The sequence below is a fragment of the Ornithodoros turicata genome, chromosome 1, assembly GCF_037126465.1.
Source record: "Ornithodoros turicata isolate Travis chromosome 1, ASM3712646v1, whole genome shotgun sequence".
NCBI lineage: Eukaryota > Metazoa > Arthropoda > Arachnida > Ixodida > Argasidae > Ornithodoros > Ornithodoros turicata.
Window position 1 is genome coordinate 198,570,755 of NC_088201.1, and position 19,758 is coordinate 198,590,512.

General features: G+C 43.4%; 2 protein-coding genes across 4 annotated transcripts in view; both read left to right on the forward strand.

Moving 5' to 3' along the window:
- Nucleotides 1–19,758, forward strand: part of LOC135378933 (caspase-7-like) — a 201,420-nt gene that overhangs the window by 83,906 nt on the left and 97,756 nt on the right. For all 3 annotated transcript variants that reach the window (XM_064612116.1, XM_064612117.1, XM_064612118.1), the window contains exon 5: nt 489–688. In XM_064612116.1, coding sequence (XP_064468186.1) covers nt 489–688 — 200 coding nt within the window. The remainder of the gene's footprint in view (nt 1–488; nt 689–19,758) is intronic.
- On the forward strand, nt 2,339–7,893 carry LOC135378932 (uncharacterized). Its single transcript, XM_064612115.1, has 16 exons — nt 2,339–2,501; nt 2,662–2,745; nt 2,939–3,092; nt 3,153–3,366; nt 3,419–3,734; nt 3,817–3,879; nt 4,037–4,201; nt 4,298–4,484; nt 4,579–4,827; nt 4,915–5,086; nt 5,217–5,365; nt 5,466–5,766; nt 6,046–6,171; nt 6,249–6,358; nt 6,483–6,935; nt 7,198–7,893. The coding sequence occupies exons 3-12, from the start codon at nt 2,945–2,947 to the stop codon at nt 5,675–5,677; spliced, it is 1,875 nt and encodes a 624-aa protein (XP_064468185.1). The 5' UTR covers nt 2,339–2,501; nt 2,662–2,745; nt 2,939–2,944; the 3' UTR covers nt 5,678–5,766; nt 6,046–6,171; nt 6,249–6,358; nt 6,483–6,935; nt 7,198–7,893.

Genomic DNA, 19,758 nt, shown 5'->3' on the forward strand with positions numbered 1-19,758 from the left:
ATCAAGACCTTAAAAGGCTATCTTAGAAGCACCTCACTTGCACAGTTTTCCTTCACCCCCTCCCATCGTTGTTTCTATGTCACATTGACACAGCCGGTCTCTCACATATCCCTCCAGCTCCATACTGCCGAATAATGTCACTAATAACTTTCAGCACTTTTTGTCTTTGTGTAATATCCGTCTTTCAAGTTTTGTTGCATGGCCGCATTTTGTCATATCCTAATATCCTCTCTTTTTCTTTTACTTGCACTTCTGACGTTCCAAGAAACTATCTAGAAAACACCTTGCAAAGTCGTCCAAATCCCATAATTCCGAAGGAGGGCGTCCTAGTTACTTCCTACAGTAATGTGCGCGATCAAATTTTTTTACTTTTCTTGATTCGTGAATAGTGATGATCAACAGCTGGTGATTGTGAACGCCCCAGTATATCAACGCGTCACAAAAACGTTGCTGTGCAATTATAACAATATGTGTATTATTCCTTGCAGGTTATCTTTCGTCTTCGGGTTCAGTTCGTGGTTCTTTATTCGTCCAGGCGCTCTGTCAAGTCATCAAAAGAGACTATCTTACCAAGAATTTCCAAGAAATGATGACACTGGTCAAGTATTATGTAGCACGGGAAAAGAAACCGGATGAGACACTGTACAGACACTCCACGCTCACGAAGAATATTCGGTTTGCAGCTGAAGTAAGTTAAGTCTCACTCATTCTTCGCATTTCGTGTGACTTTCGAGTGCACTTCGTTATTGCTCCTACAGACCCTTTAGCAAAAAATTGAGGAAACAGGGAAGAGTATCTTTGCGTCTTTATAAAACGGCTCCAGTTCTCATGCCTTGCTACAAGGGCACCAGGAATCCTTCGTGAAGATATGTGTCAAGTGTATTTCGCGATTCTGTTTCTCTTGTGCAGGAAATCGATGAGAGACGCAGCTCATAACAAGTACACACTGATTTAATGAACGGAGGCAGCAAGCAAACACCAGGGGGCAGGGGAGACGATGCCTAAGGGCTGACTAAATACAGCATGGACGTAACATAGTAAAACAGTTTCCACCAGAATGCGAGTTGAATCGCGTGATAACGATGTACTGGCATCGGTATAGCGGGGCGCACAGTCGACGCAACTAAGCACATGGTTTCATATTTCAGAGGTTATCGACACATTAGTTATGTAATTGAAGTGCTCACGCAAACCCTTATTTATGCACTGTTGAGTTTGCCGAATGTATGGCGCATCTCAAAATAAAATGACGCAGCAGGCGTAATGCAAAACGGAATGAACATCCGCGTGTTGCGAACCCTACAGACAGGTCTTTGGTGCACACTAAACTTTTACACCATTTTGTGTGTAAGGCGGGTGTCGCATATCTCACTCCCCTTTACGTGTAAAAGTTTTCAGCTGTAATGAAATACATTTACCTCTCAGCGTGTATTTCACAACACCTTCAAACCTCTACACTTAAAGGAGCTCAGAAAGCACTTCGATCACTACCACTTTTTTAAACCAGGCGGTTATCCTGCCTATTAAAATGCACCACGCGCAATAATTCAATCAACAGACGCACAAATATCGCAAAATTCGATTTTAAAAATCGCGACCGTGCGCAACGGTGGCAATGACCGGAACGAGCAGACTAGCCGGTTACGTCATTTTGACGTAAGAAAGGTGCAGCCGCTGGTTGGGTTAGAGAAACGTCGTCTGCTATTTTTTCTCTGAACCACGCCGTAAGAAGCAGCGTCTGCAGAAGTGTTTCTTTTCGCTTTTTCTTTGATTTATCAGGTACAGTAAACGAACAAGGGTGCTGTTGTTCTGTTGTGTAGCGACAATTAGTACAAAACTGCGCAACACTTCAGCGTACGCTTCAAGAGGAACGCCGCATCGCCATAATCACTAGCTCGCCCGCCTCGATTAGCAACGTTGTTATAGTTACTCAGTCATTCATCTGGTGGTATATTCGTAGAGGCACGTTGTCTGGCACGATCCACAGCAATCCTGCAACTTACGAATTGTTATCTGTTCACGGCAATCAGTCGCGATGCCGCAGGCGTGCGGTGTTCGCGGGTGCGTAAACAGTGTATGTAATCGCTCGAAATATCGTCGGCACACGGTACCGCGGAAAGAACCTGCACGAAGTACATGGCTACGACTGATACAACGTGATGACGTCCCATCGAACGCTGCAATCGTCGTCTGTTTTCTACACTTTCGACCGGACGACTACGAACTCAACGTGTCACTTGTTGAAGGCTCCGGAGTTGGAAAATTCAAACATAGACTGAGACCCGAAGTGACGCCGTCGTTGAACCGCCGCGCAAGAGAACGTGGTACGTATGTCGCCTGTGACGTGCCTGCAACGGTACATACTAGAAATATATGTGTCGTGCACCTGCTTAGCACATTTTATAAATTTCAATCACTTTCCTCAAATACAGGCAGAACAATGTGTACCAGAAGGTGACAGCCTAAACGGTGACAGTGCATGTGCCAGCTTAGTCAGTCACGTAAGGATTCTCACTTTTTTTGCCGTGCAATGTAACAATAACCACTATATTTTTATGATGATGACTGGGGAGTTTTAGCACCAGGGTGCAATACAGAGGCAATGTAAACATATATATGCTCTGTATGTAAATGCTGCTGTCTTGTAATGTTGCCCCACAGGCTTCTTCCTTTGGAAATGAAGAGAGCGGTTATTCATCTCACACCCAACCTGCTTCCCCTGTGCTTACATCTCAGTCTCCCAGTGTAAGTATCTCAGCAAACATAGGTCCAACTTAATTGATTATGACTAGTACATCATTCAACCACTACACAGCATACATGCAGCTATGTGATTTGTAAAATATGTGTCAAATATAAAATGAGTATCACAGAGAGACACATATATTATCATAATCATACTTGTATGTCATTGTGTCTATACCTTTCTTTCATGAAGCCCGACATGACACCTACAACCGTCCTACAGTGCATGAACTGTGGGTGCAGGCAGCCCAACAGCGTACCTTTGACTGAAGAAAAAGGGACCCAGTACAGTTTGCCAAGAGAGTCGAAGTGGACCCAAACAACAGTTGTCCAAACTAGGAGAGTCGGTATGTAAAAACATGGGACTATGATGGCAACATGTAGCTGATACATTTCTCATCTTATAGGCACACAAGCAAATCATAATGCCAAATCTCTGCAAACATCGTCAACTCAAACAAGTGAAGACTTCTGTGAACCTGGGCCACAGCACTCAGGCATTCAATGGGAACCAAAACGGTGCTCTACACCAGTTATGAATGATGTGACAGAGACCACTATCGGTGACACTGACAATCCAGCAGACACCACCTATGTACCACAACACGACAGCCTTCTTGGGTAAGTGCTTGACTTCTTCAAAGTGCCACATTTTTCTATGTTACATTCAAAGTTCTTGCAGTGATAGCCCTCAAGCCAGCAGTGTCAGTCCCCAGGAGGAGAGAAAATATATAATATTCGAAAGCAAGCTGAAAGAACTGTTTCGTTCCTGCACCACATGCTTGAACCCATGTACTACAAGCTTCAGCTGTGTTGGTTCCCTCCTCCGAGTTGAGTCCTGCTGCGTAGATGGTCATACGTTTGTTTGGGAGAGCCAGCCATACATATCAAATAAGCCTGCTGGAAACGTCCTGCTGTCTGCAGCAATTCTGTTTAGCGGAGCAAGTCCCACTCCAACACTGCGGATGCTCAAACTGATAAATGTCAAGGTATAATTTGCATTCGGTCCCCAGAAATTATTCGCATGTAAAATGAGCAGAAGAGCTTACAATGTGTCCGCATTGCTTTTAGATCTTCTGTGATCACACGTTTTTCAACTACCAGCGAGGATACCTTCTACCAGCAATAACTGAGGTACGTTTTCTGGTAATGACATAACTTGGGAAAAAAATGTAGCCAGTTATGTATCTTGCTACCACAACTAGTAACTCGACTGCAAGTTAACCATTCTGATTTTTATATTTTTTTCATATTTATTACTAGTTATTACTGAACTTTGCTTTTGTTGAAGGTATGGACACAGCACCAAGCGGCACTCCTGGTTGAGTTGCAGGGCAAGGAAACCGACTTGGCTGCTGATGGAAGATGCGATTCTCCGGGCCACAACGCAAAGTACCTATCGTACAGTTTCTATGATGGGAAGCTGAACAAGGTTGTCCATACAGTACAGGTTCAGGTATATAGTACCTTCGTATACTTCATACATTTTGTGTGAAATATTAACAATAACCAGATGTCCACAATAAAACTTATTCACTTTATCTATCAACAGTCAAATGAAGTGGCATCAAGCTACCACATGGAGCTGGAAGCACTGCAGCGTGGCCTTGAAGAACTGCATGATTTCAACGTCGGTGTACGGTCTTTGACAACAGATCGGCATCCCAGTGTACGGAAATACATGCGTACATCACACCCAGAGGTTAACCACCAGTTTGATGTCTGGCACGTTTCCAAAGGTATGTACTGTAGCAGGCAGGTATACTGAAATTAGTTACAAATATCAACCTGCTATGAGATCCTTACTTTTCCTTTTCACATTCTTCTGTATAGGCATTCGAAAGAAGCTGATGAGTGCCAGCAAAGGAAAAGGTTGCGAAGCACTTGAGCTATGGTCAAAGCCTGTGGTGAATCATCTGTACTACTGTGTCACCCACAGCGAAGGAGATGCAGAGCGTGTGTTATCGATGTGGAAGAGCCTTAACAATCATGTGTGCAACATTCATGAGGGCCATGAAGGCCCATATCCACGCTGTCTGCACCCTGTCCTGGACGAGAACGACCGACCATGGCTCATTCCTGGTAAATGAACTTGCAACAGAGCTATTCAACATGCAATAGTTTTTCTCATTTGTATTAAATGTAATTATATATTATATTCCTCTGAAGGGTCACAGCCTCAGAAGAAGCTAGCAGAGATAACCCTGGCAAAATATCTGTTGAAGGATATTCCAAAGCTTTCTCCTGATGTTCAGACATCAAACTTGGAAGCATTCCACAGCCTTCTCATCCGGTTTGCTTCCAAGTCTGTTGGGTATGGCCCCAAAACTATGAAATGCAGGTTTGTAGGTCTCATCAGTAAGCTGCATTCTGCTAGAAATTATTTGTGTGCATGCCAATGTATCACAAATTTATGAAGTACACTTACATATAATGCACCAGGATAATTACTTTCTCCATTGAACATGTAGGACGCAGCTAGCCATCCTGCATTTCAATGAAAACTCCAACAGGGCCCATGCTTTCACAGAAGATGGAGAACTGCGCTACCTAATGAAGCGATCGAAGGTGTACTCTGGAGAGTATGTTGCGCTGCCCATCAAGGAGGAGCCTACCTTCAGTAAGTGAACCACGAACAAGACACAAGTACTGAGCCGGTGCCATGTCAGCCTATCCATATTAAATTCAAAAACATGAGCACATTTTGTTGCTGTTTTCAGATTATGCTCGCAAGCTTCTGGACAAGGTGGTAGAGCTCTGCCATAAATGGCCTACATTTGATGACGCATGGGCTGCAAACCCTCCCGATGAACTGCCTAGTCTAACGAAGAACGAGCCCCCTGTAGACAAGAGGGCACTTGTAGAGGCCAGGCAACACCGTCTAGAGATGTGTCGCTGCTGCCTGTGCAAGGAAGATTCGCAAAGTACGTGAACCATCCAGATGCTGTATTGTCAAAAGTGCATAGCACATAACATACTATCCATGAAGACTTCTTCACACAGACACAGAAGACGACACACGTAGGTTCTTTTGTTTCTTCTGTGTCCGTGTCTCTCTGTCTTCTTCATGAATCTATACCAGCTAGCCTGCACCCTTTTCCTTGTTTCTTTTATAACATACTACAGTGCTAAATGTCAACTATCGACATGTCGACAACGACAAGACTTGGCACTGGAGAAAACTAACAAACAGCAATTTTGTTTCACTGCTCCTTTGTATAAAATGAGTTGACAATGTAACATAGATCCACAAAAGTATGTATTGAAAATAGTTACGGTACATCAATTTTATCTCTACAGTGTAGGTCTAAATCCAGTGTAGTACGTTGAAGGGGACTTTTCCCGAATTGCCCACACAACACATGATGGCAGCACATGACGGTTCCCTTCGCCAAGGTGCCCCCAGAGCCAGGATGCACACTGCCGGTAGGCAACATAGCGGTACCTCCTGTAACAAACGGAACAACATCATTATGACGAGAACTGTATTTTTGTCCTACAAGGTCTGCTGCTTCATGGCCGTGGGCCAGCATGTCATTTATTGAACTTGACACTGGAAATGACACATTTTGTTTGACAACTTCAATTTGAGCTTTCAGAAAGCAGCTTGCAGGTGAGTGACTACGAAAGAGTGAAACTGAACCGCAAGACCGATAGAATCATCTGTGTGGAAGGCTAGCTTATCATACTACGCACTGGGGACAAGGCATTTACTTCATGGCAGTTTCCATCTGTAGCTTTCAGAGAAACAGTGACTACCTATATTACTCTGACACTCATGCAATCACCTCTGGAAGAGAACATTACGGATGGTCTGGAGGAATGCATGTGGAGACATCTGAAGACTCTAAACAAATTTTATGAAATGGTAATGCAGCTGCGTTTGTGTTTCACTGGTACGTTGGAGTCTTACAATTTCCCTTTGACTTTTGTTGCGCATGAGAGCATCGTCATGGATGGCCTGGAAGAATGCATGTGGAGACATCTGAAGACTCTAAACAAATTTTATGAAATGGTAATGCAGCTGCGTTTGTGTTTCACTGGTACGTTGGAGCCTTACAATTTCCCTTTGACTTTTGTTGCGCATGAGAGCATCGTCATGGATGGCCTGGAAGAACGCATGTGGAGACATCTGAAGACTCTAAACAAATTTTATGAAATGGTAATGCAGCTGCGTTTGTGTTTCACTGGTACGTTGGAGTCTTACAATTTCCACTTTCAAATGTATTGTTGAAAGCCCTACAGTATTTATTCCCCCATGAGTTTCAGACATGGTTTCCATACACCCACCATATGTTGTCTCCCTTGATACTAGTTCAAAAGACTATCTGGTATATGCATCTGGATAACTAACGACACTGGTGTCTGCTGATCTGAACATTGGCCTGCAGTTTTATATGATCTGGAAGATGTTGGTAATATAAGAAATAACTATGTACTTATATATTTCAGATTACTGAGAACACTTTTTCACTGATACTTGGTACAGAGGTACATGCTACTGTTCCTTTGTGTTGGGCAATGATCTTCTAAGGAACTGCGACAGACAAATCGAGGGAGAAGCTTTTCACAGTAACAACAACTTGGAGAGTGTGTGTGACGGGAATATATTTCTGTATCCCTGGGCCTGATTGTGATGATACACATCAAAGGTCTGTTGCTACAAACAACAGGCTGCTCCTGAGGCATTTCTGTGCATAAAAGACAGAATTTTCTCTGAAGTGTAAACATGCTCTTGCTATCCAAGACCTCGTGTACCAGTGAACACGCCTACTTGTGAATGCTGAATTTTGCTTTGAGGGCATGTTTCTCGCTCAACAGGCATATCAGAACATCATATGAACTGCCAGTCCTTGATAAACTACAACCTGTTCTAAAGAATTCATAAAAGCAAGGCATGAATGCAAAAAACTTGTTCTTGTCTCTTGGTAGTGAGTAATGTGCATAGTTGTTTGTTATTGTGTCTAAACAGAGTGACTTGTAGCAATATCTGACTTCTCCATTACAAAGTGCACATGAACGTATCTATGAATGATAATAAAATAATTCGAGGCTTTATATCGTGAAACAACTGTGATCCTATCTGTGAATGACTTATTGCTTGCAGAATAATAATTACCACTGTGAGTACAACTAATAAAAAGTTCATTACGACGTTTCTGGCGTGATTCTGGGTAACAGTGGCCCCGCACGCATACTCAGTTTTTCTTTTTTCTTTTTTTTTTTGTGTGTGTTCTATCATATGTTCCCAATTATATCTTTATGATGAACCATCAAAAATGACACTAACTTTGCAGCGAAACTGAACGCTGTCATTGTACCGATTCGCGCATTTCACAATGCTGCACCATTTACTCAATATTAGTCAAGGTTGTGAACTTACTCGTGAAGCGGCGTGTTCATGAACACACCCTGATTTTCAAGTGATTGGAGGGCTAGCCGTATAACGACGTCGGTCAAGCACGACGCTTGGAACTCCGACGCCGTCGTGCCACAGCCCTCCGGCTTCTTTTCGACAGCTGCTGGCACGTTGCGGCAGCAGACGTCCTCGCGCCGTGTTTGCATTGATCGGCACACTCCACATGTGCACCTGTTGCAGAGATCGACACAGTTAAGCAATGTCATAAAGTACCGCAACTATGGTCAACTTACCAATCATCCGAGCTGTCCCGTCGCTTTCTCTTGGCTGCCACATGGTTACCGACGACGCCAGCTAAGTTTGCGCCTGGCGTCATGTAAGGCGTATCGCCATACGGCGTACAGTTCATTATTTTGCACCTCTGCAGAGTTCGAATTTCCCATTCAGATAGTGGCATCAAGTGCCGATATTCCGCAGGCACTTCGAAATCCTCCATCGTTCACGACAGGGAGAAAGCAAGGAAAACGAAAAGAAAGAAAACCGGGTAGAACTGACCCAGATAGAAGCGCGGAAGAGCGGTCGCCGCTTTCGACTTTTATTACGTCACGAATGACGTTTTTTTCCTTCTCATCCTCGTTTGACCCGGAGGAGCGAGTCGAGTGGGAACGCGCGCGGCGATGTTCAAGTGTCTTTTTTTCTACGAAAAACATCGCGCACAGAGAAAATTTTCGTGTTAGTCATCAAGTTAAGTTACCTACTTCCACAACGCGTTCGGACCGGAAAATTTTTGAGATGGCTTTCAGAGCTCCTTTAAAGGGGTGTGAGTTACGGCACACCCACATAACCTCAGGAAAGGTGTAACACCTAGTGTAGCGTGTGTGCGGTTTCTTAGCCTGACTCTTAAAATCCATACACCTTCTAGGGTGTAATTGGATAATTGGATGATACCCTAACTGATTCAACTTAGCTTTTCTTGTGAATCGACACCCTTAAGCAACCACGTAACGTGTGCACCATTGTTTACACAGTGAGTGAGTGTATCATACGTATCAGCCAAAGTATATGCGTAACATGAGCATGTAATGTATTGGGTTCTTCCCACATAGGAATTCCGAAGTGGTGGCCATGTTGGACCAATATACGTTCTGACATATTTAGAGATGAATTTGAAACATGACATAATTGGGAAGACGAACCAAAGCTCGCAAAGAACGGCACTTCCTTTCTAAGAGAAAACAAATACTATATACATTGCTTGTCTTACGAGACATCTCGAAATTCAATAGCCCTACTCGAATTCCAGTCAAAATGAAGAGCGGAGTGTCTAAGTTTAACTTTAGTATATACACCAAAAACACTGAAGTGAGGAATCGCTTGGTGTATCAAGTCGCCATCAGGATGACATGAGAGAACTGATGTTCTGAGGCTGGAACAACATAGAAGGGACAATCACATACAAGGCCTCAAGTTGCGTGTTAGCTTAACTCAAGTGGTAGAGCCCTGGTCCGATAATCCAGAAGATGTGGGTTCGAGTCCTACAGCTGGCTAATCTTTTCAGTGACTTTCATCTTTCATCACGATGACGTTTGTGTTTATTGTTTGTTTTGGTATGAGGAAAAATTAAGACTCAGTGTACACGTAATTCTTTTCCACGAAAACAATGAGGTAAAACACCCTTAAACCATCCCACCCTGATTACACCCTTCGTACACCATTAACACACTAATGTAGATGTGCACCCTATTCACGCCCATTGATGAGAGGACCAACCTCGAAGGGGTAGAATATGAGTGTGAACTGGGTGTATATCGCAAAATACACCCCTCTTACACTAGTATAGGTATAAAAATACTATGGACTAGAAGGTGTGTGTAGGCAATCCAATGGAGCAAAACATCGAAGCAAATTTCCCTAAGTGATTCCGCCATGGTAGAAAGGAATTATCAACCCACATCTAATCACATTCGCGGTTCAGGAACCGGATTTGAAGTGCGCTTTTTAGCTGATTGGCCTCCAGGAAACATCAGACATTGTTAGGAAATGGAAGGGACGACCTACTGATAGCAATATTTTTTTAGCTGTCTTTAATGTTGATTTTGCTTATATTTGATGCCATTTATGTTGATTTGTGTTGAGAAGGGACTGAGGATCACTTCTCCCGTACCTTCAACAGTGGCCTAGGTACATACAGAAGGTGGTATCTAGAACTCTCATTTCCTTGCCTGCGGGGTTCATGTGTGAAACCTAGTTCAGGGAAGAAGCGATAGCAAAATTTAAGGCTTGCATAGCTGTGTTTGAATTGCCTGCCACACCGATAATGTCATCTACATACATTAGTACTTTCCCAAACTTCCATGGCCCTGTCCCGAACATATAAACAAATTTCACACAAAAGAGGGGCTACGGAGCCCATATTATTGGTTGCAAGTTTGATCGGCAAGACATGTTACCGTGGTATTTAAGTACGATATTGTGAGTTCCAAAATGGAAGAATCACGAAGCCCTGCGTTATATTGGAAGAAAACAGGGTCGTTTTCTATAGCGTCCCTTTCAAGCATAACAGAGGTCTGGATTTCTCGAGTCAGAAACACATATATTTGTTGACGTGAAACGTCATTCTATTCGGTAAGTTGGGATGCTAATGAAAGATGCGTGAAAGAGACAAATAACGTGGTTGTTGGGAAAAAGGTCGAGGAGGACCTTTCAATGTTTCTCTTCGTTCTTCCGTACTTTGTGTCTACTGGAACTGTGCACGTTTTCTGTATTTTAAGGCCTCTGATCAGTTCACCTGCTATGTGTTCCAAATCGACACGGGTGGCTTACTTGAATGCAGATGGTCTCAACTGTAGGTTACATCTACTGTAGTCGGTTAGGGATTTTACTACATCATCTTTTTGTGCCGAAACCCGGGAACACATCTACAGCGTCTACCGTCACTGTGTCTGGAACGACAAACCGACGTACTATCTACCGACTGAAGGTGGAGCGTGCTACCATACGGACCCAGCTAACAAAAATCCTGAAGTCATAATGAACTTCAAACTCCGAACGCGGCGATAGATCCCATTGTGCCTGATGACGACTATGAGTACAACACGGTAATTGAGTATGAGGACAGAGTCACGGAAGTCATGGCAAACATGAACGCGAAGTTATCTCAGTGACAACTGACTGATCAAAGAACCGCAAAGTTCCGGTTCAGTGCTATTACAACGGCACACTGGAGTAAAAGCGCCGAAATTTCAGCTTCCCCAATTCAGCGGAAATTTATGGGAATGGAAGAGCTTTCCGGAGGAATTTAATGTGTGGGTACATAAAAACGGAGATCTGGCCACGATATAAATGTTTCAGCATAGGCGTAGCAGGCCAGGTTTACCGGGGGGAGGGGGGGCGCTGGCACACGAGAGGGGACGGGAGGAGTCCAGCGGTGCCCGAGCCGGAAACCAAGTACGACCATGTGCAACGTGTAATATTTATTATTTGGTTGCCAAATTCTCGGCTGGTACATGATGGCAGGTGCGTACCGGCACATTGGATGGTACGGGCAAAGCCGTGAAAAAATAGCATTCTTCTAGCCAACAAATTGCAACGTGTTTTCCTTAGTAGTTGTTCGTTTGACGAACTCGTTTGCTACAGCGTTCAGCTAGATATCACGAGCTAACCCTTTGTGGCAATGGAGCATGGTAATGTGGTTTAACCGGGCTTGTCCAATTGTGGAACGCAAGTAAGTTTTCATAGTCATGGTCATAGTAAGTTTTCATAGTCATAAGTCAGTTTTCGTAGGCACGAAAAGGACTTTTCTGATGTGCAGGACGTCACAGGTATGGTCAATACAATTCGAAGAAGTTGAACAACTTCTGGAAGTATCGTACACGCTTCACAACTTCTGGAAGTATCGTCCACACACAGTCCACACTTTCCTTTCCTGAGAGCAGCTCTTTTACATCCTGAAACGAAGCAAGGCTTACGGAATGTTGCTTTGCAATATCCAGCAGCGTATCTCGATGAAGCCGAAGGCGACGTGCATCAAGATCTCCTTTATAGAATTCGCACAGATAACCGCTGTCAGTTTTTCCCATCAAGAACTCTTCGACTTTGGTCACGTGGTCCCACATTCCGGCAGGAAACCGAGTGCACAGAGACGCATGAACCGTGTCAATTACCATGTAGAACCTCTGCCGATAATAGGAAGGGAGTTGCCTCAGGACAGAAGCCGCCGATATTTCGAACAGAGACTGTTCTTCTTCTGGGCACCGTCCTCATCATTGGCATGGCATTTAAAGGGTTAGGTGTGACGTGTTTAAAGGTTCGTGCGGATTGTGGGTCAACAGCCCGGAGGGAAGAAAAGGTCCGTACGGGCTTCTACGGCTGGAGTGAATGGCTGCTTTGTTAGAGTGTGGAGGGGATTATGTGAACGTAGTGATCTAGGCTGCTGTTGACCCACAATTCGCATGAACCTTTAAACACGTCACACCTAACCCTTTCAATACCATGCCAATGATGAGGACGGTGCCCAGAAGAAGAACAGTCTCTGTTCGAAATATCGGCGGCTTCTGTCCTGAGGCAACTCCCTTCCTACATCTCTACCGGTTCGCTGGATTTCTACCCATCTACCTCTGCCGATAATAGGCTTCCGTGGATTTAAACTCGTGTGCTTGAGATCCTTCGTCGTAACGACGTGGGGCTTGTAGCTGCCTTATCGGTAGGCTGGGGCTCCCAGTTTTGAGCTCCTCAGCCGTGACTTTCACCATGCTCCAAAAGCATGGGAATTTGTCGCGGAGTTCAGCAACACATTCTTTAGCGGTCTTCACTATTTGCTGTGTATGCCCAAACTGCAAGCTCTTCTTCTGGAGAGCAGAATTTGCGCTCTCCAATCTCTCAAATACAGGGATCATCAGCCCGAGCATGAAATATTAATCGAATTTTCCGAGCGCTTTTGCATAGCCACTGGCTTTTGCTCCTGTGTGATTCTTTTCATCCGATGACAGAGCGAGAGGTGAATTGCACCGACTCAGAGTAGTTACTTGACACTGACCGCAGTGAGGATGCCTTCAGCGTCCACCGGGCTTTACAGAATTGTCTGAGGTCCGGTGTTCCGTCCTTCTGGAACTGTTCGAAGCAGCTGAAGCGCCTTGGAGATGTTTTCACAAAATTTACCAAGTCGGCGAACAAGGTGACAAAGTCGTGACACACATCAATTTGCTTACACAAGTCTTGCAACACTAGGTTGATAGTGTGCGCAAGGCAGTGTACATACATCGCTCTTAGTTCAATATCCTGAACTAGGGCTTGAAGTCCACCGCTTTTGCCGGACACATTTGCAGCCCCGTCGTAGCATTGTCATCGACAGTTCTCAATTTGAACATTCATACGACACAACACGTGTTTCAGCATTGAGAAGAGCTTGCGTGCTCTCGTATCAGCCGTCACGTAAAATCCAATAAGGACTTCTTCCATTTCAAGACCATTTTTGACGTACGTGAATCAAAAGGATATCTGCTCCTGCGTGCTAATATCAGAGGTCTCGTCAGCAATCACCGCGCAAAACAACGCGTCCTGCACTTCTCTGATTACGGAACGGAGCATGCTGTGGGTAATGAGTTCAAGCATCTCATTTTGCAAGTCCGGCGAATTCCACTTACACCTACTTTTGTTGAGTCACGCCCCGAGACCTGGCACATCGGCTTCCCGCAACGTAAGAGGCTGCCTCAAGTTACCTTCGTCCTCATTGTGACCGCGAAGTGACACTACGAAGTGGGCCTTGACATGCCAGAAAGCGAACAGACGACAGTACTGTTCGCTTGGAGCGAACTGTACAGCGAACAAAGCTTGACGACTTTGATTCATTTGGCTGAGCTTCGGTTCAGAGAGCACAGTCGCTACGTTGGCTCCTGTGCTTGCACTTCTGAGCGTCGTGGATGCTTCACGATAAAGCGTTTACTTCTCATGACTTCTAAATCGTTGAAGAGCTTCTTTCCAGTTCTGGAGACCTCGTTCAACGAATTCAGCGTAGGAGTCTTTGTCTCGCGATGTGCATGCAACTGGAATTTTTTTGTCACTGACAGTGACGCAAATGGCACAGTACACCTTACCAATTTCAGAGTTTAACTGCAGGTTAAGTGCAACTGCGTGCCCTGTAGCATGGTGTTCGGTCATGTCCGTTGCACTTAGCTGCAACTTTAGTAAGCAAAAACTGTCCATCATAAGAAAAGTGTCCACATTATCAAATACAAAAAAAAAAAAGAACTGAAGAGAGCAAAACCAATGACATTTTACAGTCTATGATCGTTTGAACTCTTATTTAATTTGCTGGACACATCCATCAGGTGGGCCCTGTTTGTTTTTCGTTTGTTTATTTTGCATGGTTTTTCGTCTTTGTCTCTTCGTCATCTTGAGGTTGGTTTTTCTACTGTTTTCTATTCACGAGTTCTGCAGTAGCTGACCGGAACACCTCCATATCTTTTAAAATCTCAATCAATCAAACAACGTTTTACAACACTGTGACAGCATATTTATTGCGGGCAAGTACATTCCTCTAAAGTGAATAATTTTACTGTCATGTTTCCTTATATGTAGATTTTATAACTACGGTAATACGCCTATGTTTTGTCGTTGTAAGTTTTTTTTTTCATGCAATGACCGTTTTTCAGCTTAAGTAACAAAAGCGAGAATCGCTGACATGATACATTACACATATACATTTAATGAGGCTTTGCAAGGACAATGCACTGTTATAAAGCTAAAACACAAACTATGCCAGCTTTCTCTGTTATGCAAAAAAAGAAAATTATTTGTTGTGGCGATGATTGAAAATAAGTCTGCATCGTATTAAACTTTTCTTTGAAGGAGCAAACATTTCCCAACAGCGAGTTTGAGGAACACACAATATGAACTCTGTGTTCCTCAAACTGAAGGAAATGTTAGTTCTTTCCATAGTACACCATCTCGCTTGCGCCATTTTAATTTGCTTATCGAAGCATTTCATGTTGCATTCTGTTAACTCTTTACTGCAGCTTTTTTCTACTCTAAAAGTACTCTTTACAGCAGTACTTTTCTTTGAAACATTCATTCCTTTTTTCCGCTTTTGTAGCTCTCATTTCCACAGCTTTTTTAGAGCTGTAGGACCTGCATCATCGCAGTCTGGTTTTTGCGCTAATTTCTCTGTGAGGTATGCAGGTTCCAAACTTGTCTGTTGTTGCTCAGTTGTTTGTTCTTCAGGCTAGGATGCTGCAGCAATGGTTTCCATCTGGCTGTTCGTGTACAATTGGAAACTTGAAGATACACAAGAATGTGTGAAGCATGCAGTGAGACGACACATTACTGAGGAAGATGCCTCGATGTTTCCTGTGCAGTTGCTTGCAACTCTTTTGTTTGTTTTGTCCTTCTTTCGAAGTTTATCAGGACTACTTCTAACATAGTACGCTTATAGTGCATCACATGCACATACACAAGGGATAAACATCATGCATAACAAATTACATACAATACGTACAAGCTACTGTTATTGTGTTTTCTTGTTGCGCATGAATCTCCTGACTATGCATCCCAACCCACTAGTTGCCTTGCTATGCTTAGTAGTAATAGGCGTATGACTACACGCAGGTTTGCCAGCACTGGCCCTCATTTCCAGCTTAGTAAATGCTTATCCATATTTATTAATCCATTATTATTATTATTATTATCCATTAATGCTTATCATTTATTGACTTCACAATTGTTGCTCTTTTATTCTTTACCGCCTAATGATGCTTGTACGAACTATTACATGTTTTAAGCACATGATTGGTTCACATGAGTCCAGAACAAAATGTGATATACTAGCTGCAACACATATTCCAGCGAAGAAGACTTACAACACCCCATTTCCATATCCCCTCATCATCCTGAAGCAGATCAGTCAGATGCAGAGTTCCACACATCATATCAGCACACAGATTCAGATTACAACTGTGGTTATGCTCACCAATCATGACATCACTGTTTCTGAAGTAGTCGTTTTGTAGCAGTGCGAAACCGTGCAGTGTGGCTGTAGTTTTCATAGGTGTAGTTTTATAGGTGAAGCTGGATATTGAAGTATGACATGTCATGAGTTGTACCAAATGGTATGAAACATCGAAAAGGACACTAAACAGCATGTACATCATACGCGCTCGCAAGAATGCCACGAAAACGCCACTGATCGCACGGAATCATCTACCAGCATGTTGTGGTAGCTGGATAAAATAGGCGTAAGTAGCTATGACATACACAACAAGCAAGCAGAAACAAGAACTGAACTACTACAAACTGCGTTTCCTATATTCCGTCGTCATGTTTTCTTATCTTAACTCGCACTTGCTTCCCGACGAAAACCACAGTAGCTGTCTCGACGCGGTTGTAATCGGCAGCGTTTCTTTTCTGTCCTCTTTGGTCCCCGATACGGCTACACTGTCTTCACAGGGGTTTATGAAGTGCATCGTCATGGCATCTGGCCAAACGAAGTGTTTTTTGCTGCACGGCAGCTCACTTATTGCTTTCGACGACACTACAGTAGCTGAAGTGGAGTCCGCCATCTTACTTTTCAGTGGACCCGACCGTGGTTGAGGAGCTCAGTCGAAGCTCAACCGTGGTCGTGCAGTGAACCACGTTCGGCGCTGCAGTGTAACACCCTCAAACACGGTTGAGCTCGACCGCGGTCGACTCAAACGTGGTTGAGAGCGCTAGTGTAACTAGGGTATTACTCTGCGATGTTGTCAGAGGCCGTGTTGTGGTCACTTCCGTCTGACATCGTCGTAGACTTCCATTGCCAAACTAGCCAGTCTCGTGTCAGAAGCGTCACGACCACAATCGAAGACGGAATTGTCACGGATGTTAAGCCAACCTCAGCGTCTGTATCCCATTCGATAATAGCAGTTTTCTACCAACAGCGCGTACTGAAATTCCGTAAAGGGGCAGCCTATCACTATGGCCCTTAAACGACCGTCATCCTGCGGATTTCTTTAGAGGGAAGCACGGCAATCATCGAGTTGGCATGGCTAACCCTCTTCCTGTTTTGTAGGTTTTGTGTTTCGTGCCACTGTTATCGGCTTACCAATGCAACAGTCCTCTAGGCACACTCATTCAAAGCCATTGAGGGGCAAAATTGAGGGGCACTGTATTTTCTGTATCTGAGGATTTCTGCGATAGAACAAGAGATATCCGGAAAAAAAATATGGGAGTCTGCAAAGGATGAACGGAAGCAAGGCAGCTCTGTACGTTAGGTATATAACAAGATGGTTGTTAACGGAGTGACATTTGAGTGGGACAGTTTAAATGCATGTAGGCGACCAGTTACAACTCATACTTCATTTTGTTCTGGTGTCACACAAAGCTGTAATGCGGATACAGGCAAAACGACCTCGACTAAGGTGGTGGGCCTCGGTTTGCCACTGGCAACAATCGAACGAATAACGGACCACCCTCAATAGAGTTTCCTCAGAATGTCACTGGAAAGACATGTGATTTGTCGATTTTGTGTCTGAATGCCAGAAGCGTAAAAAATAAAGTTCATGATTTCTGCAAGCTTTTATCTACGCTTAATCCTGATATAATTATGGGATGTGTCTCCTGGCTTGATGGTTACGTGAGAGATTCCGAAGTGTTCCCTCCTAACTGTACGGCATTTCGAAAGCATAGAAACAGTCATGGCGGTGGTATATTTATTTGTGTACGCAGTTCTGTGCACGCTGAGGAAATTCAGAGTAATTTTGACAACTGTGAGTCTGTACGGTGTCGTCTCTTGTCGAAAGGGTAATCCATTCCACTGTGTTCTTTTTAGCGTCCGCAGGCGAGGAATGTTTGAGAAATTTGTGTGACCAAGTATCTTTTATCTCCGATCATATTGTGTTAACGTTCGGTGATTTTAACTTGCCAGATTTCAAGTGGTGTACTATCGGATATGAGAGATTACCGAGTTTTTGATGAGATGCTATATATGCATTCTTTGCACCAATTTGTTCATCTTCGGACACGCGGCTCCAACGTTTTATATTTACTACTGTGTAACTGTGAGGAAATTATTAGTGATGTTTCTGTCTTCCCGGGCCTCTCGGATCACGAATGTGTGACTGCTAGTGTTAAGACTCACTCTAAGGTAGTACCAAATCAGCATCAGAGAAAATTTTTCTTGTATAGCAGGGCTGATTTTAAGGCTATTTCTAGGAACCTGGAAGCTAATTACCCTGATTTAGAAACATTAAGCAAATCCCAATGTGTTGACTTTCTGTGGAAGCATTTTTGAGATATGCTGACCAGCCTTGTTCAAAAATATGTACCGACACGGAAAATTAAGCACAAACGCAAATGCGATAAACCCTATTCTACGAGGAATATGAAGACGTTGACAGGCGGAAATCGGCAGCCTTCTCCGCGTTCAAAAAGAACGGCAGTGCTTCGAACTATGAGAAGATAAAAGCGTTATCTAAATGTATTCGTAACGCGATTCGTATAGAGAAGACGACATATTTTGAAAGAGTTACGTCAAATTTGGGGGCAAGTCAAAGCTATTGCGGAAGTACATAATACAGGTCTTACAGGTCTTATCGATAGCGATCGATTTTTAATTTTTATAAACGATCTTGTCGGAGTTGTTTGTTCTTCCATCACGTTATTTGCAGATGACTGTGTAATTTATCGGTCCATAGACAGGGTTTATGATGCTAATATTTTTCAACGGGATTTAAGTAAAGTAGAATTATAGTACAAAGACTGGGGTATGAAACTGAATGCGGGCAAATCTAAGGCTATGTCGTTTTCTAGTAGCATCAAAGTTTTAAACTGTACATTGTGTAATTCTATTCTCGAAACGGTTGACGAATATAAATATCTAGGTGTCAAAATTCACAGAAGTCTTAAATGGGAAAAAACACATTGACATGATCATTTAAAAAGCTAGCAGCACACTTGGCTTTTTAGAAGAAATTTTAAAGGGGCTCCCAGGGACATTAAGGAGATAGTCTATAAATCGTATGTTCGACCTATTTTGGAATACTCTAGCACGGTTTGGGATCCGCACGAGAAACTCAAGTCAAACAGCAAGGTTTGTGACAAATTCATATTCATCTTACTTTCGATCTGTGCATTTAAAATCCATGCTGGGATGGGTCTATGGAGTCTCGGAGAACGCAAGCTCGGTTGAAATTTCTCCGTGGTGTTTATTTCGATCTTTCTGGTATTCCTTCTGGTAACTACTTGTTTCCTCCTAGTTTTATTTCTAAACACCTAGATCACGAACACAAGATTGAGATTTACGGTTTTAGATCAACAATTTTTCAGAACAATTTTTTTGTTAAAACTATCCCCGAGAGAAACAGCCTCCCTCGTGACTTAATTCATTCGGCCTCCAATGACATCTTCTTGAAAAGAGTGCAAGAATTTATGTTGCGTTAAATGCTGTTGTAATCTTATACCTTGAAAAGATGTTCATTTGTATGTACTGCTATGTTCTCCTCTCCCCTACGTAGTGCCACTCATGTGGAATTGTAGGGTACATGAAATAAATAAATAAAAAAAGTTCCTCCAAGTCCAAGTGGAGAACCGCGAGAATAGTCGACTCACCGACCGGAGTGCTACAAGACACGGCAAGCACCGTGGAAAACAGAGAAAGGTGAGCAGCTTGGATCGTCTTCCTATTCCAA